Source organism: Oncorhynchus kisutch, linkage group LG3, assembly GCF_002021735.2.
Source record: "Oncorhynchus kisutch isolate 150728-3 linkage group LG3, Okis_V2, whole genome shotgun sequence".
Classification (NCBI taxonomy): Eukaryota; Metazoa; Chordata; class Actinopteri; order Salmoniformes; family Salmonidae; genus Oncorhynchus; species Oncorhynchus kisutch.
The window spans coordinates 30,245,272-30,266,313 of NC_034176.2; the positions used below are offsets into that span (position 1 = coordinate 30,245,272).

Below are 21,042 nucleotides of genomic sequence, written 5' to 3' on the forward strand. Positions count from 1 at the left end.
CACACAAATTATCAATTGAAATCAAATTTATCAACCCATGGAGGTCTGAATTTGTGTGGAGTCACACTCAAAATTAAAGTGGAAAACCACACTACAGGCTGATCCAACTTTGATGTAATGTCCTTAAAACAAGTCAAAATGAGGCTCAGTAGTGTGTGTGGCCTCCACGTGCCTGTATGACCTCCCTACAACGCCTGGGCATGCTCCTGATGAGGTGGCGGATGGTCTCCTGAGGGCTCTCCTCCCAGACCTGGACTAAAGTATCCGCCAACTCCTGGACAGTCTGTGGTGCAACGTGGCGTTGGTGGATGGAGCGAGACATGATGTCCCAGATGTGCTCAATTGGATTCAGGTCTGGGGAACGGGCGGGCCAGTCCATAGCATCAATGCCTTCCTCTTGCAGGAACTGCTGACACACTCCAGCCACATGAGGTCTAGCATTGTCTTGCATTAGGAGGAACCCAGGGCCAACCGCACCAGCATATGGTCTCAAGGGGTCTGAGGATCTCATCTTGGTACCTAATGGCAGTCAGGCTACCTCTGGCGAGCACATGGAGGGCTGTGCGGCCCCCCAAAGAAATTCCACCCCACACCATGACTGACCCACCGCCAAACCGGTCATGCTGGAGGATGTTGCAGGCAGCAGAACGTTCTCCACGGCGTCTCCAGACTCTGTCACGTCTGTCACATGTGCTCAGTGTGAACCTGCTTTCATCTGTGAAGAGCACAGGGTGCCAGTGGCGAATTTGCCACTCTTGGTGTCCTCTGGCAAATGCCAAATGTCCTGCACGGTGTTGGGCTGTAAGCACAACCCCCACCTGTGGACGTCGGCCCTCATACCACCCTCATGGAGTCTGTTTCTGACCGTTTGAGCAGACACATGCACATTTGTGGCCTGCTGGTGGTCATTTTGCAGGGCTCTGGCAGTGCTCCTCCTTGCACAAATGCGGAGGTAGCGGTCCTGCTGCTGGGTTGTTGCCCTCCTACGGCCTCCTCCACGTCTCCTGATGTACTGGCCTGTCTCCTGGTAGTGCCTCCATGCTCTGGACACTACGCTGACAGACACAGCAAGCCTTCTTGTCACAGCTCGCATTGATGACCCATCCTGGATGAGCTGCACTACCTGAGCCACTTGTGTGGGTTGTAGACTCCGTCTCATACTACCACTAGAGTGAAAGCACCGCCAGCATTCAAAAGTGACCAAAACATCAACCAGGAAGCATAGGAACTGAGAAGTGGTCTGTCGTTATCACCTGCAGAACCACTCCTTTATTGGGGGTGTCTTGCTAATTGCCTATAATTTCCACCTGTTGTCTATTCCATTTGCACAACAGCATGTGAAATTTATTGTCAATCAGTGTTGCTTCCTAAGTGGACAGTTTGATTTCACGGAAGTGTGATTGACTTACATTACCTTGTGTTGTTTAAGTGTTCCCTTTATTTTTTGAGCAGTGTATAATTTAACTTTATACACAAGGCATAAAAACCAGCACAAACCCAGCCCATATAGGAATAGAGAGACACTACTGAGCCATAGATGCCTTGGGAACATTCATGTTGTCTATAGTGTTGGTGTACCTGGTGCGTCCAGTCTCAGGATCTACCACCCTGCGGATGACACTCTGCTTAGCCTCATACTCCTCCTTCGTTAGGGGCCTCTTGGTGGATAGCCTGGCTTTCTGCTCATCTGTCATTGCTAAAGAATGGACAAAACAAAATATTTATCTGCTCAGCTTCATGTCTGGTTTCATTTTCCATTCCTTGTTGAGCTAGGTAACAAAGAAACATCCCATCATAGACAACATAAGACAAAATGCTATTGCTCGCCTGAGGTAGTGGGGTCTATAGCTGTTTACATACCACCACAGACGGAGGCTAGCACTATGACAGCATTGAGGCTTCTTAACAGCTTCTACCCCCAAGCCATAAGACTCCTGAACATCTAGTCAAATGGCTACCCAGACTAGTTCTTGAATTTTTTCATTTTTTCCTTCCTCTTGGCCTTTTCATCACTTGATGAGGATGAAGAAGAGCTTGACAAGGAAGATGAGGAACTTTTCATTTTTTTATTCCCTTCTTTCCCATCTGAAGCAGACAAAGGTATAACAAAGGTACATTGTCGGCATTAGTAATAAAATGCATTTCAAAATGCATTTTTCTGACACATTAGATAATAGATATGTCTGTGTGAGGATGTGCATTGTCTGAAGCACTACACATTGTTGAACACGAAGTTGAATTGCATTGAATTCTACGTCAGGTTAGAAATGAGCGTTTGTAGACCCACTTCCTCGCTTCATTCCTCATTCAAAATAAAGTCCTGTACGTGCGCCATAGATGGTATAACTTATTTTGACATCAGGTAAGCAGAGAGGAAGTGGGTCGACAACATACCGATGTTTGGAAAGTCCGTTTAATAATACGTTCCTTTAGATAGTTTGACTAAAATTCCCCCCGTTTTAATTACCAACCGTCCTAGTAAGTTGAAATGGAATTGTATTCAACTTCTGGCTTCCCATGGACTGTTTTTGAACAACCCAATACCAAAAGGAGCAACTCTGTAGTGTATCAGCGTTGCTTATAGCAGCTATACACATTCCAGTGACTGTTTATCGTTACATTCCTACTACTACTAATGATTTAATAATCGAGTGACGAAAACCTTAACGGAATGTGACTTTATTTAAAGGGGTCGGATTTGCACTGCTGCTGGACAGGGATGAAGAGGAACGTCTTCGCTTTTTCTTTTTTTAATGTTTTTTTTTCTTCCGCTCTGCCTTGTCTGCTCGTATCCGCGGGACTGTCGCGCGATCTACTGCGCCCCATAGTCGAAAATGTACGCGGTGTATACTAACGTTAGGTCAATCAATTAGTCGTATGTCTCTAAAAAAATGCCTATGTTTCTATAAATAAATGGAGAAATACAAAACATATCCACTCCAAAACAAATTGTATTTTGCAACTGTTTTTATTCCACAATGCTTTTGAAGGATGTCTGCTTCCGGTTACGGTCCTCCTGCACACTGATCATATAATTTTAGGAGCCGCCTATAATATGGACAGAGTATTTTGGCCAGTCATTGTCAGAATATTGTTATTTTTTTCTTATTAATAGGACTGATATAAAATCAAGATGTTTATCATACTCAAAACTATCACCTCCTCTAAGGGTTGAAATAGAGGGTTAAAATTATTGGATGATGTGATATTTTGTATCATTCCTATACAATGGAAATATAAAGGCCTACCTGTAAATCTTTACAATAGAGATGACATATCATATAGTAAGACTGATGTGTGTCTGTTGCAGAGCACCTGTTCAGCCCCCCCCCCCAAAAAAAACTCAACAACATGGCAATACAGTAATGAAGTCCATCCATTTGCAATAACATTTTATTTAAAAAAATATATTTACAAAGGTATTTTTGAAGCACTGTAAATGTAAAGCTTATGGTGTGTTTAACACTTGTTTTAATAACTCTGGCCCTTAATCCTCTTAACTCACAGTGCTTGTGTGATCTAAAGGGTATTGTGGAGATAGACATTAGTCTATTTCTTGCCGGTCTCTCTTGCACTTTAATGCTTTTAACATATTTGACAAATGAACGCAGAGAAATAAATAAACAGGTTGTTCAAATTCACCTAAAACCAAAAGGTCTCATAGAAAGTACATTTAAAAAATAACAGTGGCTTGCGAAAGTATTTACCCCCTTGGCATTTTTCCTATTTTTGTTGCCTTACAACCTGGAATAATTTTTTTGGGGGGTGGTTTGTATCATTTGATTTACACAACATGCCTACCACTTTGGGGGGAAAAAACAGAACTTGAGCGTGGATAACTATTCACCCCCTCCCCCCAAAGTCAATACTTTGTAGAGCCACCATTTGCAGCAATTACAGCTGCAAGTCTCTTAGGATATGTCTCTATAAGCTTGGCACATCTAGCCACTGGGATTTTTGCCCATTCTACAAGGCAAAACTTCAAGTTGGATGGCTTCCGCTGGTGTACAGCAATTTTTAAGTCATACCACAGATTCTCAATTGGATTGAGGTCTGGGCTTTTTATGTCCATTACATGAAATCCAAATAAAAATCCATTTAAATTACAGGTTGTAATGCAACAAAATAGGAAAAACGCCAAGGGGGATGAATACTTTTGCAAGGCGTATATAGTAGCTGAATGGCTGAGTTGTATTAGTCTGAAATGGCGGGTGGAGATTATGAAAGTGGAAGGTACCAGCAAGTTGAGAATCCTAAAGCAATCATGTTTCGATCTGTGTCTGTGTGCAGTGGAGTTCGCCGAGTTGCTCAGAGTAAAAAGGGAAGGGATGGTGGGATGGAATGTGTCACTTGATGAAGTCAGGTATGGCCTGTTATGAAGAGGCTACCATGCGGATCCTCTCAGCAGGAGTCAGCAGGAGGTTCTTAGCTGCCTTGATTGTGTTCTTCATAAGCATGGCCACTGTCATGGGTCCTACTCCTCCAGGCACTGGGGTAATGAAGCTAGCCTTTTGTCTCACACCTACACAGGGAGAGATAAAGGGTGAGTGTTGGAAAGAAAATGTGTTTGAGAACACAGGTATCAGGATAAATGTAAAATAAGACAAATTGTGAAGTCTGTCTAGATTAGAAACTCCTACCTTCAAAATCCACGTCCCCTACAAGTCTGTCCTTGCCAGTCACATGGTCATGCACTCTGTTTATTCCAACATCAATAACGACTGCTCCTTCTTTGATCATGTCTGCGGTGATGAGGTTTGGAATCCCTGAGATTAGGAGAGGGTTTAGAGTGAGATCAGTTTATAAGAGACCCTCCCAAGACAACCTCCTCAAGAGATGCAAAAATAGCTCTATAAACTTACAGGAATATGCTTACAGATATGCAGAATAAGAGAGACAGGTATTAGACAAGGTAAAAATATATCTTCAGTAGGAGGAGAGGATCCATACCTGCAGCAGCAACAACGATGTCTGCAATTCTTGTGTGCTGACGGAGCTGTTCCTTTGGTGTGTAACGGTGAGAGATAGTGACCGTGGCATCACCTGCAAAACCAAAACAATAAGTAAATGCCAGGGCCATGATCCACAAATTCCCTTTCAACTTCAATATTTAAACGAAAACCTTGTATTGTCTCTATTACCCATTGCTAATCTACCTTTACATACACCCTATTACTGTAGGCCCTAGTTATCCTGACATCATTACTCACCCCCTGGCCTCTCATGGCGTCCATCCGAGTGCAGCAACATGGCAATGGGCATGCCCACATTCTTGGAGCGTCCCGCTACCACAACATTCTTTCCAAGGGTAGGAATTCCTGGGAACCGGAGATAAACAGTCAGTGACAGAGTTGACATTGCTCCCCATAACAGTCTAATTCCATTCATATAACAGAGGGAGGTGAGAGATTCCTCCCACTACCTCACCTGTGCGTTTGATAATTTCCCAGACTCCCCAGGGAGTGGCGGGCAGCATGGTGGACTGGTCCAGGCACATGCGGCCCACATTGACCACATGGAAGCCGTCCACATCCTTGTCGGGGGACACAGCATTACAGATGCGCCGCTCGTCAATGTGTTCTGTGAGAAGACAATGAGAGTGATGGTTACAAGTCAGCATATACATGGATGTTGTTCAGTAAATAGGCCAAATCATTCAAGGATATGCCCATAATAGCCATAAATACTCAAAACAACAGCTTCAAACTGTCATTCCTTCTATGTCCCTATCCATATGCCCTTTCCAAAGCAATGCCTCGCCACCTCGCTCTAAAGTCACTACTTACCTGGCAGAGGCAGCTGCACGAGCAGGCCATCCACCCGGTGGTCTGTGTTGAGTTTGTAGATCAGGTCCATGAGTTCATCCTCAGAGATACAGGAGGGCTTCAGGATGGTCTCACTGCTGATACCTGTAGAGAAGAAAAAGAGAGGAATTATGAGCCCATTATATCCCCAACGAATATGAGCAGTGCCATAGATGAATGGTGACCAGGAAGAAAAAGGGAATTAGAAAGCCACACTGAAGAGTCATAGAATTCATAAAAATAGTTTCAAAGTCATGTATGCACAAGCCAAGCTGATATATGTACACTGCTGTGTAGAGTTCAGCTCCAGCACAGGTAAGTAAAGTATTGAGTGTGTGTGTTTACATACCAACATCAGCTGCAGCCCGGGTCTTATTCAGGACGTAGGAGTGACTGGCTACATTATCTCCTACAAGGACCACACTCAGGTGGGGTCTCCTGTTGCCAGTGGAGACCCACTGTTCCACATCGGTCCTGGCCTCCTCCCGGATCTGACGGGCCAACTTCCTGCCTGAGATGACCACAGCTTCCTGTCTTTAGAATCAGAGGCAGATGTTAAAGGACAGCAGAACATGTAAACAGTCAGGGGAAAGTATACACTGTGGTGGGCACGTGACTTATAGTCCTGCAGACTAGTTGTCGATCCCAAAGTGAGAGTGCATGGCATTCAACCAGCAAGGAGTGCCGCCATAAGCCAGCGATGGCCAAGTACAGTCACACCAAGTACAGGGCTCCTGGGTTCCCCATGCATGAGGAGTATGGTGGCTAAAAATAGCAAGACATGAGTTACAATGTGGCTCAGGCTATTTAAGAAACGTATTGGAAACCTTATACCCTCTATTCACATTCATGTCCAATGTGTTAAACTAGATAGCAGTGCTTATGTAATAGCATGCACACAGAGGAGTAATAACTGAGGAGTAATGAGCTGTCCACAGTGATGTAACCATCCCTTGATTCTGCCACAAGTAATTAAAGACCCATAGACACATTCAAATCTTCTGTGGGGGCAGGATAGCAAGTCCTGGAGGAGACTCCACTAGGGCATAACACCCCCACTGCCCAGCTTCCAACACACACACTGAGCATGAACATAATGTTTTAGACTAAGTATTTTTATTGGAAATGTGTTGAGTTCTCAGCAAACAGTTGACAAGTGACAATGTTAATGAGTAGTTAACCTCTGACAGGATAAAGTACATGAGTGGCCATCACAAGCAATTGGAGAACTGCAAATGCAGAGCGGACTCAATAGGCCTTAACTTCTACCCAAAGAATACACCTTTGACAAAAATGCATTTACTTTTCTCACTTAGCTGCCTTTCCTCCCAGACCAGTTCTACTTCACATAGTACCAGTACCATGATAGGAAAAGGATTTGCAGCAGCCCCAAATAATTAAGATTGCTAGCTTTGAACTAGAAGCCAAGCCAATGTGTTTTAACATGTTTTCCAGTTATGGATGGATCAGCAAGGCTGTGCCAACTCTGTTCCCAAGTATGGGCTTTGTCTTGATGCACGTTTGAAATGTAGACCCTACAGCCCTCAAACTAAACTCTGCATGTTTTCATTGTTCCCCTCTAGTCAGTGACTGATGTAGACCTGTGACACCAGGTGTGTGCAATTCATGATCAGGTAGAACAGAAAACCAGCAGGCTCCAGACCTCTAGGGTAGGAGTTGAGTACCCTTGCCCAACAGGTTTGCCTTCATGTAACTTGTAGTATACATGTAACTCAAGTATACAAGCTCGGTGTTGTTATGGTTTTATAAATGTTTTTTTTTTAATACTGTCCTATGTTGACCATAACCTACTACTCAAATGCATCATGAATTTGCATGCTCCAAAAGAGACTCATCTCCTGCTAGATTAAAAGTGGCTAAATCAGTTGTGATGTAAATCATGTGCATAGTCACACGTGGTTTATGTTTCTGCGTGACTGTGTGGAACATTACTTGGCCATAAGGAACGTGCTGCATTAAGGAATGACTCAAATAAAACAGGGGTTCTTGGAATTAATTGAATACATTTAGGCAAATAGTTACAGCATATAATAGTCTGCAAACGCCAGTTTTAAAACACACAGGACATGAGAATACTGATCACTTTGGTTGGTGACAACGTTCCCCCACTGGGAACTTGCCTGCCTACAATACACACAATGCAAGTGCTCTGTGCGATTTCATCAGCCATGCAGAATTGCAGTGATACCGGCATAACGTTAGGGGGCGCATTACGAAGATCATTGATTCAATATCGCTCTTCGCTACAAGGTATAATTTAAAATGTTACATAACGTTGTCATCAAAGCACAACCAGAAACGTTGTATCCGCAGAGACATCAGGTAACCGTGTACAGGATAGAAAACAAACATAAGGGAAAGTGTCGAGCTATGGGTAACGTTAAATATCATTGACAAGGAGAAAATACCGGGTAGGCTACCTTCCAAAAAGAAGAAGCATTTTTCATATCGAAAGAAAGTAAACCGATCATAGTCCTCCAAGACAGATAAATAATCTATTTGACATCTCAATGTTAATACATACCTTGATGAGGACATATGTAGACTGCACACTTGATGCTTAGATTGCTGGCAGAATTTTCTCAGAGCTCTCAGCGTTGCCATGTTTACTGATCTAGATAAGTAATCCAACAATGAGTTAAGGAAGAGAGAAGCGAGGGAGACTGGAGGAAGTAAACCCGGTCTGAAAGAGCACCGCCTGTAAGGAAGTTTGAGAGAGCTCGAGATGTTTTAAAGGCTCATATCCCCCTCCAGCGCTGGCTGCTGGCACTGAGCATATTCTCAATACGTCAGTTTCTAGGCATGGGCCACACCTCTAAATGGGTCCTTCTATTAACTAGCGTACCAGTGAGCATTTTTTGTCGTGGACAACTGTTTGGACCGTTACAAAGTCATTAATAATAGGCTGGTTAGACTGTAAACTCTCCTTCCAGACTCACATCAAACATCTCCAATCCAAAGTTAAATCTAGAATTGGCTTCCTATTTCGCAACAAAGTATCCTTCACTCATGCTGCCAAACATACCCTTGTAAAACTGACCATCCTACCGATCTTCGACTTCAGCGACTTCATTTACAAAATAGCCTCCAACACTCTACTCAACAAATTGGATGCAGTCTATCACAGTGCCATCCGTTTTGTCACCAAAGCCCCATATACTACCCACCACTGCGACCCGTACGCTCTCGTTGGCTGGCCCTCGCTTCATACTTGTCGCCAAACCCACTGGCTCCAGGTCATCTACAAGACCCTGCTAGGTAAAGTCCCCCCTTATCTCACCTCGCTGGTCACCAAAGCAGCACCCACCTGTAGCACGTGCTCCAGCAGGTATATCTCTCTGGTCACCCCCAAAACCAATTCTTACTTTGGCCGCCTCGCCTTCCAGTTCTCTGCTGCCAATGACTGGAACGAACTGCAAAAATCTCTGAAACTGGAAACACTTATCCCCCTCACTAGCTTTAAGCACCAGCTGTCAGAGCAGCTCACAGATTACTGCACCTGTACATAGCCCATCTATTATTTAGCCCAAACAACCACCTCTCCCCCTACTGTATTTATTTATTTATTTTGCTCCTTTGCACTCCCATTATTTCTATCTCTACTTTGCACATTCTTCCACTGCAAATCTACCATTCCAGTGTTTACATTTTTTTTTTTTTTTTTAACTTGCTATATTGTATTTACTTCGCCACCATGGCCTTTTTTGCCTTTAACTCCCTTATCTCACCTAATTTGCTCACATTGTATATAGACACATTTTCCTACTGTATTATTGACTGTATGTTTGTTTTACTCCATGTGTAACTCTGTGTTGTTGTATGTGTCAATTCTTTGCTCTATCTTGGCCAGGTCACAATTGAAAATGAGAACTTGTTCTCAACTTGCCTACCTGGTTAAATAAAGGTGAAATAAAACACATTTAAAAAATAAATTAATAATAGGCACATTTTTGTCATGTGAGTACATTAGATAAGTGTTTGTTACCTGAGAGAGAGAGAGGTCATGAGCAGATGAGCTCCCACATTGTTCAGCATGTTTTTAAAAATAGATTTAGAGTTAGATAAACTTAGAGTATTCAGGATGCTACCCTAAACAACATAACCTTCACTCCAAATCCAAATCGAAACTCCAAACCTACAATCTGATTTTTGGATGGAATTTAGTTGGAATGCTTCCTACACTCAATGATTATTATTCACAAACTATACATCAAATCCTCTGGCAAACAAGCAGAGACCTGAAAACAACATCCAACCTGGAGCTGAGTGAGTAATGCTTAGTCTGAAACAATTTTTTAAAACTTTTAAAAGCCAATTACAATGATGTATTTGACATAATAAGGACTGAATGCTCAGGCTACGAAGCTTTGCTAGGACAAAGAGTTCAACTTCAATTTGGCTTGAGTGTGAAGCGAGAGGTGTCGAAGTCTTTTAGCCCAACAAATGGCAGACTACCCCACCCAGATCCAGAGGCCTTGAAGCCCCCTCCTGCTGTTCAAAGACCATCCACTGGTATTTTCTACAAGAAATCTGCCTCCAGAAATGAAAGCTACTCCCATTGCCTGCTGCACTGCTGCTTGGATTCTACCTGGCAATCTGCCCTGGCCTGTCTCCCCCTTGATATTTTGCTATTTGCCTCATGACTCTTGCATGCTTTGTTGACTACGAACTTTCTTTACACAACCGTGGGACAGACTATGTTTGTTCCCACACTCAGGACTCTGACTCTCTATTGGTTACACAGACTTTGGCCTCCCATCCTATACTAAACACCTCTCGCCGGCTTTGTATTCATGTTACCTGATGAAATTGATGTACAATATGATCTTGTTGCCATCTGATGAACATTCAGATGTCATAAATCGCACTGCAGAGCTCTCCCTGTCCTATGCGATGCCTTGATTGTATTACTGTTGATGTTATCTGGAAATGTGCATGTACACCCTGGCCCATCCTCTGTTGCTAGCCCCAATTCTGACTTGTGCTCTGATATCTGCTTCACTGATTTCTGCTCCCGTAAAAGCCTGGGTTTTCTGCACGTTAACACTAGAAGCTTATTACCTAAAATGGATCAATTGAAAGTGTGGGTCCACAGCTCCAATCCAGATGTGTTGGAAGAGGAAGAGTGTTTTGAATACTGATGTCAAACTTTCTGGTTATAACCTTTTTCGGCAAAATAGATCTTCCAAAGGTGGGGAAGTGGCAATCTTTACAAAGGATCACCTTCAGTGCTCGGTTGTCTCCACCAAGTCTGTCCCCAAACAATTTGATTTGCTGGTTTTAAGTATTAAACTTTAAAATAGCTCTTTGTTGACTGTTGCTGGGTGCTATCGTCCTCCATCAGCACCGGCCTGTACCCTACCTGCCCTAAGCTCTCTCCTGCCCCCTTACACCAAGTCTGAATTTGTCCTGCTAGGTGACCTAAATTGGGACATGCATAAACTACCTGACCAAGTCCTAAAGCAATGGGACTCCTTAAATCTTTCTCAGATTTTTACCAATCTCACAAGGTATGACTCCAAACACCCAGAAAAGGCTACTCTTCTTGATGTTATCCGCACAGATAATATGGATGAGCGATGGCCATGCGGCATAGGCAAGATGCAGTAGATGGTATAGAGTACAGTATATACATATGAGATAAGTAATGTAGGGTATGTAAATATTATATAAAGTGGCATTGTTAAAAGTGACCAGTGATACATTTAGTACATCCAATTATTAAAGTGGCTAGAGATTTGAGTCTGTATGTTGACAGCAGCCACTCAATGTTAGTGATGGCTGTTTAACAGTCTGATGGCCTTGAGATAGAAGCTGTTTTTAAGTCTCTCGGTCCCAGCTTTGATGCACCTGTACTGACCTCGCCTTCTGGATGAAAGCTTGGTGAACAGGCAGTGGCTCGGGGGGTTGTTGTCCTTGATGATCTTTTTGGCCTTCCTGTGACATAGGGTGATGTAGGTGTCCTGGAGGGCAGATAGTTTGTCCCCGGTGATGCATTGTGCAGACCGCCCTACCTTATTGTTGTGGGCGGGGCAGTTGCTGTACCAGGCTGTGATACAGCTCGACAGGATGCTCTCGATTGTGCACCTGTAAAAGTTTGTGAGTGTTTTCGGTGACAAGCCAAATTTCCTCAGCCTCCTGAGGTTGAAGAGGCGCTGTTGCGCCATCTTCACCATGCCGTCTGTGTGGGTGGACCATTTCAGTTTGTCCATGTGTACGCAGAGGAACTTAAAACCTTCCACCTTCTCCACTACTTTGTTTTGTTGGCGTTGAGTGTGAGGTTATATTCCTGACACCACACTCCGGGGGCCCTCACCTCCTCCCTGTAGGCCGTCTCGTCGTTGTTGGTAATCAAGCCTACCACTGTAGTGTCGTCTGCAAACTTGATGATTGAGTTGGAGGCGTGCATGGGCAAGCAGTCATGGATGAACAGGGAGTACAGGAGAGGGCTGAGAACGCACCCTTGTGGGGCCCCAGTGTTGAGGATCAGTGGGGTGGAGATGTTGTTTCCTACCCTCACCACTTGGGGGTGGCCCGTCAGAAAGTCCAGGACCCAGTTGCACAGGACAGGGTCGAGACCCAGGGTCTCAAGCTTAATGATGAATTTGGAGAGTACTATGGTGTTAAATGCTGAGCTGTAGTCGATGAACAGCATTCTTACATAGGTGTTCCTCTTGTCCAGATGGGTTAGGGCAGTGTGCAGTGTGATTGCAATTGCGTCGTCTGTGGACCTATTGGGGAAAACAAATTGGAGTGAGTCTAGGGTATCAGGTAGGGTGGAGGTGATATGATCCTTGACTAGTCTCTCAAAGCACGTCATGATGACAGAAGTGCTATGGGGCGATAGTTGTTTAGGTCAGTTATCTTAGCTTTCTTGGAAACAGGAACAGTGGTGGCTTTTGAAGCATGTGGGCACAGCAGACTGGGATAGGGATTGATTGAATATGTCCGTAAACACACCAGCCAGCTGGTCTGCGCATGCTCTGAGGACGCGGCTAGGGATGCCGTCTGGGCCGGCAGCCTTGCGAGGGTTAACACGTTTAAATGTTCTACTCACGTTGGCCACGGTGAAGGAGAGCCCACAGGTTTTGGTAGCGGGCTGTGTCAGTGGCACTGCATTGTCCTCAAAGCGAGCAAAGAAGTTGTTTAATTTGTCTGGGAGCAAGTCGTCGGTGTCCGCGACGGGGCTGGTTTTCTTTTTGTAATGACTGTAGACCCTGCCACATACGTCTCGTGTTTGAGCCGTTGAATTGCGACTCTACTTTGTCTCTATACTGATGCTTAGCTTGTTTGCTTACCTTGCGTAGGGGATAGCTACGCTCATGTTTCCGGTCGCCTCGCCATGATTAAAAGCAGTGGTTCGCACTTTCAGTTTTAAGTGAATACTGCCATCAATCCACGGTTTCTGGTTAGGGAAGGTTTTAATGGTCACTGTGGGTACAACATCACCGATGCACTTGCTAATAAGCTCGCTCACCGAGTCAGCATATGCATCAATGTTGTTGTCTGAGGCTATTCAGAACATATCCCAGTCCACGTGATCGAAGCAATCTTGAAGCGTGGAATCCGATTGGTCGGACCAGCGTTGTGCAGACCTGAGCACAGTCATTTCCTGTTTTAGTTTCTGTCTATAGGCAGGGAGCAACAAAATGGAGTCGTGGTCAGATTTAAAAATAAATACATTTAACCTTTAATTAACTAGGCAAGTCAGTTAAGAACAAATTCTTATTTACAATGATGGCCTAGGAACAGTGGGTTAACTGCCTTGTTCAGGGGCAGAACGACAGATGTTTATCTTGTCAGGTTGGGGATTCGATCTAGCAACCTTTCGTTTACAGGCCCAACGCTCTAACCACTGGGCTACCTGCCGCCCCATTTGCTGAAAGGAGAGTGGGGGAGGGCTTTGTATGCGTCGCGGAAGTTAGAGTAGCAATTATCCAGAATGCTGCCAGCTCGAGTCGCGTATACACCTCCGCCCTTCTTCTTACCAGAAAGATGTTTGTTTCTGTTGGCGCGATGCGTGAAGAAACCGGGTGGCTGTACAGACTCTGATAACATATCCCGAGTGAGCCGTGGTTCCATAAAACAGAGAATGTTACATTCTCTGATGTCTCTCTAGAAGGCAACCCTTGCTCGAATTTCATCGACCTTGTTGTCAAGAGACTGGACATTGGCGAGTAGTATACTCGGGAGCGGTGAGCGATATGCACGTCTATGGAGCCTGACCAGGAGGCCGCTCCGTCTGCCCCTTCTGTGGTGCCGTTCTTTTGGGTCGGTTACTGGGATTAAATCCATTGTCCTAGGTCCAAAAAGAAGATCCGCTTTGGGAAAGTCCTATTCCTGGTCGTAATGTTGGTAAATTGACGTTGCTCTTATATCCAATAGTTCTTCCTGGCTGTATGTAATAAGACTTAAGATTTCCTGGGGTAACAATGTAAGAAATTATACATAAAAAACAAAATACTGCATAGTTTCCGAAGAACGAGAAGCGAGGCGACCGTCTCTGTCGGCTCCATCTTGGCTGTGCTTCCCTTTGTAGTCTGTAATGGTTTGCAAGCCCTGCCATATCCGACGGGTGTCAGAGCCGGTGTAGTATGATTCAATCTTAGTCCTGTATTGACGCTTGCCTGTTTAATGGTTCATCGGAGGGCATAGCGGGATTTCTTATGAATTTCCGGGTTAGAGTCCCACTCCTTGAAAGCGGCAGCTCTAGCCTTTAGCTCAGTGTCGGATGTTGCCTGTAATCCATGGCTTCTGGTTGGGGTATGTATGTATGGTCACTGTGGGGACGGCATCATCAATGCACTTTTTTATTTATTTAAATTCTGTTTTTATTTTACCTTTATTTAACCAGGTAGGCTAGTTGAGAACAAGTTCTCATTTACAACTGTGACCTGGCCAAGATGAAGCAAAGCAGTGAGACACAAACAACAACACAGAGTTACACATGGAATAAACACGCGTACAGTTAATAACACAATAGAAAAAAATTAAGTCTATATACAGTGTGTGCAAATGGCATGAGGAGGTCATTTAGGCAATGAATAGTCGCGAAGTAATTAAAATTTAGCAAATGAACACTGGAGAAATGCAGATGATGATGTGCAAGTAGAAATACTGGTGTGCAAAAGAGCAGAAAAGTAAATAAAAACAATATGGGGATGAGGTAGGTAGATTGGCTATGTACAGCTGCAGCGATGGGTTAGCTGCTAAGATAGCTGATGTTTAAAGTTAGCGAGGGAAATATAAGGCTTCAGCGATTTTTGCAATTCGTTCCAGTCATTGGCAGCAGAGAACTAGTAGGAAAGGCGGCCAAAGGAGGTGTTGGCTTTGGGGATGACCCGTGAGATATACCTGCTGGAGTGCGTGCTACGGGTGGGTGTTGTTATCGACCAGTGAGCTGAGATAAGGCGGAGCTTTACCTAGCATAGACTTATAGATGACCTGGAGCCAGTGGGACTGGCGATGAATATGTAGCGAGGGCCAGCCGACTAGAGCATACAGGTCGCAGTGGTGGGTGGTATATGGGGCTTTGGTGACAAAACGGATGGCACTGTGATAGACTGCATCCAGTTGGCTGAGTAGAGTGTTGGAGGCTATTTTGTAAATGACAATGCCAAAGTCGAGGATCAGTAGGATGGTCAGTTTTACTAGGGTATGTTTGGCGGCATCAGTGAAGGAGGCTTTGTTGCGAAATAGGAAGCCAATTTTATTTTGGATTGGAGATGTTTAATATGAGTCTGGAAGGAGAGTTTACAGTCTAGCCAGTCACCTTAGTTGTCCACATATTCTAAGTCAGAACCGTCTAGAGTAGTGATGCTAGTCTGGCGGGCGGGTGAGGGCAGCGAATGCTTGAAAATAATCAATTTAGTTTTACTAGCGTTTAAGAGCAGTTGAAGGCCATGGAAGGTGTTGTATGGCATTGAAGCTCGTTTGGAGGTTAGTTAACACAGTGTCCAAAGAAGGGCCAGATGTATACAGAATGGTGTCGTCTGCGTAGAGGTGGATCAGGGAATCAACAGCAGCAAGAGCGACATCGTTGATATATACAGAGAAAATAGTCGGCCCGAGAATCTAACCCTGTGGTACCCCCGTAGAGACTGCCAGAGGTCCGGGCAACAGGCCCTCCGATTTGACACACTGAACTCTCACACTGAGAAGTAGTTGGTGAACCAGGCGAGGCAGTCATTTGAGAAACCAAGGCTGTTGAGTGTGCCGATAAGAAAATGGTGATTGACAGAGTCGAAAGCCTTGGCCAGGTCGATGAAGACGGCTGCACAGTACTGTCTTTTATTGATGGCGGTTATGATATCGTTTAGTACCTTGAGCGTGGCTGAGGTGCACCCGTGACCAGCTCGGAAACCGGATTGCACAGCGGAGAAGGTACGGTGGGATTCAAAATGGTCAGTGATCTGTTTATTAACTTGGCTTTCGAAGACTTTAGAAAGCAGGGCAGGATGGATATAGGTCTATGACAGTTTGGGTCTAGAGTCTCACCCCCTTTGAAGAGGGGGATGACCGCGGCAGCTTTCCAATCTTTAGGGATCTCGGACGATACAAAAGAGAAGTTGAACAGAGGGTCCAGGATGTCTAGCCCAGCTGATATGTACGGGTCCAGGTTTGCAGCTCTTTCAGAACATCTGCTATATGGATTTGGGTGAAGGAGAGGAGGCTTGGGCAAGTAGCTGCGGGGGATGCGGAGCTGTGGGCCAGGGTTGGGGTAGCCAGGAAGAAAGCATGGCCATCTGTAGAGAAATTCTTATTGAATTATCGATTTTATCGTGGATTTATCATTGGTGACAGTGTTACCTAGCCTCAGTGCAGTGGGCAGCTGGGTGGAGGTGCTCTTATTCTCCATGGACTTTACAGCGTCCCAAAACCTTTTGGAGTTAGAGCTACAGGATGCAAATTTTTGTTTGATAAAGCTAGCCTTTGCTTTCCTGACTGACAGAGTGTATTGGTTCCTGACTTCCCTGAAAAGTTGCATATCGCGGGGACTATTCAATGCTAGTGCAGTCCGCCACAGGATGTTTGTGTGCTGGTCGAGGGCAGTCAGGTCTGGAGTGGACCAAGTGCTATATCTGTTCTTAATTCTACATTTTTTGAAAGTGGCATGCTTATTTAAAAATTACTTTTAAAGAACGACCAGGCATCCTCGACTGACGGGATGATGTCAATATCCTTCCAGGATACCTGGGCCAGATTGATTTTAAAGCCCTGCTCGCAGAAGTGTTTTAGGGAACGTTTGACAGTGATGAGGGGTGGTCGTTTGACCGTAGACCCATAGCGGATGCAGCAATGAGGCAGTGATCGCTGAGATCCTGATTGAAAACAGCAGAGGTGTATTTGGAGGGCAAGTTGGTCAGGATAATATCTATGAGGGTTCCCATGTTTACGGATTTAGGGTTGTACCTGGTGCGTTCGTTGATAATTTGTGTGAGATTGAGGGCATCTATCTTAGGTTGTAGGACTGCCAGGGTGTTAAGCATATCCCAGTTTAGGTCACCTAACAGAACGAACTCTGAAGATGGATGGGGGACAATCAATTCAGATATGGTGTCCAGGGCACAGCTGGGAGCTGAGGTGGGGACAGAGAATAAAAGGAGCAGATTTCTGGGTGTGGTAGAGTAGATTCAGGGCATAATGTACATACAGGGGTATGGTAGGGTGCGGGTACAGTGGAGGTAAACCCAGGCATTGAGTGATGATAAGAGAGGTTGCATCTCTGGATGCTCTAGTTATGCTGGGTGAGGTCACTGCATGTGTGGGAGGTGGGACAAAGGAGGTATCTGAGGCATGTTGAGTGGGCCTAGGGGCTCTGCGGTAAACTAAAACAATGATAACTATCCTAAACAACAGTATACAAGGCATATTGACATTTGAGAGAGACATAAAGCGAGGCATAAAGAAATCACAGGTGTTGATTGGGAGAGCTATCTAAGACAACAAAGTTAGCAGGCCGGGGCTAGTAGAACCGTCTGGTTGAGGGCACGGCGGATGGAGTTACGTCTGCAGACCAGTCGTGGTGGTACGACGGGGTGCTGTGTTGACAAAGGGTCCAGGCCAGTTGGCAAAAGAGTTGTTGTAGTAATTTTGTTTGCTTGCCAGGAGATGCGCCTGGCTCGCGGCTATCTGGTGCTAGCTTCGGGACAGAGGTGTTGGCTGCTATAGCCACTTGGTAGCAGCTAGCTAGCAGCGATGATCCGATGCAAAGGTCCCGAGCTTACGGCAAGGATCCGGTGGAGTAGTGGATTCTAGTCGTGTTAGGGTAGAGTCCGGGAGGCATCAGCTGTGTAGCTGAGTGATCACTGAGCAGGCCGGGAGGTGGGCCTGGCTCTAAGCTAGCTTCAGGGCTGGGCCACTCGGTGGCAGCTAGCTAGCTGTGATGATCAGGAGTAATGGTCAAGGGTTTACTGCAGGAATCCGGTGTTGAAGTGAAGAATACAGTCCGATACAGGCATGCTGGCAAGTATTATCCAGGCTAAAAGCGGCTGGTGTCTGTGCAGAAGGTAAGGGCCGCTAACAGTGGCTAATTAGCTGGCTAGATTCTGATGGCTAGCTTCTGATGGAGGTTCTGGCTATAAGGTCTAAAAATAGCGGATCCGTATCACATTGGGTGAGGCGGGTTACCGGAAGGTATATTTTATTTAAAAATGGAAAAGAGATTGAAAATAAATCGAAATATATACTCAAAAAATATGAAAAATACCAAATGTACATGGGAGAATGACAAACCACGTCTGCACTGCTACACCATCTTGGAAGTAATTATTGATGAAGCCAATGACTGATGTGGTGTACTTCTCAATGTCATCGGAACATATTCCAGTCTGTGCTAGCAAAACAGTCTTGTAGCTTATTGATCGAGTCACTGGTGCTTCCTGCTTTCATTTTTGCTTGTAAGCAGGAATCAGGAGGATAGGATTATGGTCAGATTTGTCAAATGGAGGGCAAGGGAGAGTTTTGTATGCGTCTCTGTGTGTGGAGTAAAGGTGGTCCAGAGTTCTGCACATTTTACACATGGTTGCACATTTTACATGCTGATAGAAATTTGGTAAAACGGATTCCGGTTTTCTTATGGCGGAATACAGCTCATTCAGTACGGTCTTAGTGCCAGCATCAGTCTGTGGTGGTATGTAGACAGCTACGAAAAATACAGATTAAAACTCTCTAGGTAGATAGTGTGGTCTACCTCTGGCGAAACCTTGAGACCTCCTTAGATATCGTGCACCAGCTCTTATTTACAAAAACACATAGTCCGCCACCGCTTGTCTTACCAGACTTATCAATCCTGCCAATACAGCGTATAACCAGCCAGCTGTATGTTGATAATGTTGTCGTTCAGCCACGAACTCCATGATGCTTAAGATATTACAGTTTTGAATGTCCCGTTGCTAGTTTAATATTCCGCGTAGGTCATCGATTTAATTTTCTGGGCCTGTTCCCGGGAAAGCAGTATATCATTCACGTTGGGCTCGTCGGACTCGTTAAAGGAAAAAAAGGATTCTGCCAGTCTGTGGTGAGTAATCATAGTTTGGATGTACACAAGTTATTTTCGGTCATAAGAGACGGTAGCAGCAACATTATGTACAAAATAAGTTTAAAAAATAAGTTATAAACAACGCAAAGAAAGAAACAAAAAACACAATTGGTTAGGAACACGTAAAACATCAGCCTTGTTCTCTGGTTCCATCTTAAATAGACAGCAAGACTCCAGCTACCCAGACCTGTCTGAACAGCCTGATAGGTGCCATGGGTGTGTCCATCCTACCTGTGCAAATCTGTGTGTGTATAGCAATGGAATTAAACATCCAACCAATGCCTCAAGTGTCATGCTGTAGGTCCACCACACACCTGAAGTGTTGGGGGTCCTGTCCAGAAAATAACCATTGTCCCTAGACACTTGTCTAGGCTCAAGGGCTCTTCTTCTTCTATGATATGATGACGGTCCGTAAACCAAAGTTTAAGGTGCATGCCGCCACCTGCTGTGCTGGAGTGTGTGCTCAATCATGGTTTACAACATTTCTAAATCCTCCTACCTAAATAAATAACCCTACTAGCTTCTAATAGACCCTCCCAAATCTCCCAAATCCCTTCCAAACCCCCTCAACCCAGTCCAACCTCAAAGATCCTACGCTTACATTTTTCCCTATATTCAACATACTTACAACAATATAACAACACATGCTCCACCATTTCATCGACCATACACTCTAGACCCAAACCATTCACATGCTTGCCAACCAGATATAATGAGGTGTTCAATGTACAATGTCCTAAGCACAATCAAGCAAGTTCCACCTCTTCCTTCCTAATCTGACCGTTTAATCTTGGTCCACTGACCTTTCTTTGGAGGGCATATAAATGCCGGCCCTTGGGCTCAGAGTCCCATCTCTTCTGCCACACATCTATCAAATTGTCTCCGATCTTACATTTGGCCTCACCTCTACCCAGTGGAACATTAATATCAATTATATCTAATTTCAAAGCTCTTTTGGCTAACTGGTCTACAATTTCATTCCCTTCCACACCCGAATGTGCTGGGACCCAGCAGGATCTCACTAATACACCTGTTCTCTAAATGTTTCATAATAACATTAATACCTCCAATAGGAGGTCACTCCTATTAGATTTACAAGATTATAAACTATTCCTTACAGACAGAGAATCTGAGCATACTATAATTCTAACAGGTTGTATGTCCTCTACCTACTAGAGGGCAACTATTATCGGTAACAGTTCAACTGAGTATACTGAAAGTTCATCTGTTAGTCTTCTACGTATCTGTAACGGGGTGAGTGACTGGTTGCCGGGAAGTCAGGCGCGGGAGAGCAGAGATAGGTGATAACAGGAGAACTTTAATATACACCCTGGCCCAAAGGTACAGGCGAGGCAGCTCAAAGCACAACCACGGTAACCGGATTAAACAAAACAAACAAACCTAGGTTTGAAACAAACCACAGACATGGGGGAAACAAAGGGTAATATACGTTTACTCTTATGAGGGAATGTGAACCAGTCGTCCACCACAGGAGCCTTGGTCTGACTCTGATGCCAAGGTGCCAGAATGCAGTACGCACTGGAAAGGCGAGAGGTTAGTGGAGGAGTGGCGGAGCGAGTTCTGAGCCATAGGCCTAGGGCACAAATGCCACCCACTCCCCCGGCCGGTCCTGACAATAAGACTGCAGAAATCTACCCACATCCTGGTTCACTGATC

At 44.8% G+C, this 21,042-nt stretch overlaps 1 protein-coding gene across 1 annotated transcript; it reads right to left on the reverse strand.

Annotated features, from left to right (window-relative positions):
- Positions 1-3,366: 3,366 nt before the first annotated feature.
- On the reverse strand, positions 3,367-8,613 carry LOC109880093 (bifunctional methylenetetrahydrofolate dehydrogenase/cyclohydrolase, mitochondrial-like). Its single transcript, XM_020472337.2, has 8 exons — positions 8,350-8,613; positions 6,154-6,338; positions 5,787-5,909; positions 5,428-5,580; positions 5,211-5,318; positions 4,951-5,043; positions 4,641-4,766; positions 3,367-4,522 (listed from the first exon to the last, which is right to left on the reverse strand). The coding sequence occupies exons 1-8, from the start codon at positions 8,427-8,429 to the stop codon at positions 4,374-4,376; spliced, it is 1,017 nt and encodes a 338-aa protein (XP_020327926.1). The 5' UTR covers positions 8,430-8,613; the 3' UTR covers positions 3,367-4,373.
- Between the last annotated feature and the right edge of the window lie 12,429 nt (positions 8,614-21,042).

Bases quoted from the DNA above. Each gene is read 5' to 3' on its own strand.
- LOC109880093 (XM_020472337.2), bottom strand. From the start codon at position 8,429: ATGGCAACGCTGAGAGCTCTGAGAAAATTCTGCCAGCAATCTAAGCAT. The intron at 5,319-5,427 runs GTGAGGTAGTGG...TCCGGTTCCCAG, and splicing joins GGAAATTATCAAACGCACAG to GAATTCCTACCCTTGGAAAG. The intron at 4,523-4,640 runs GTAGGAGTTTCT...CTCCCTGTGTAG, and splicing joins AGGGGACGTGGATTTTGAAG to GTGTGAGACAAAAGGCTAGC.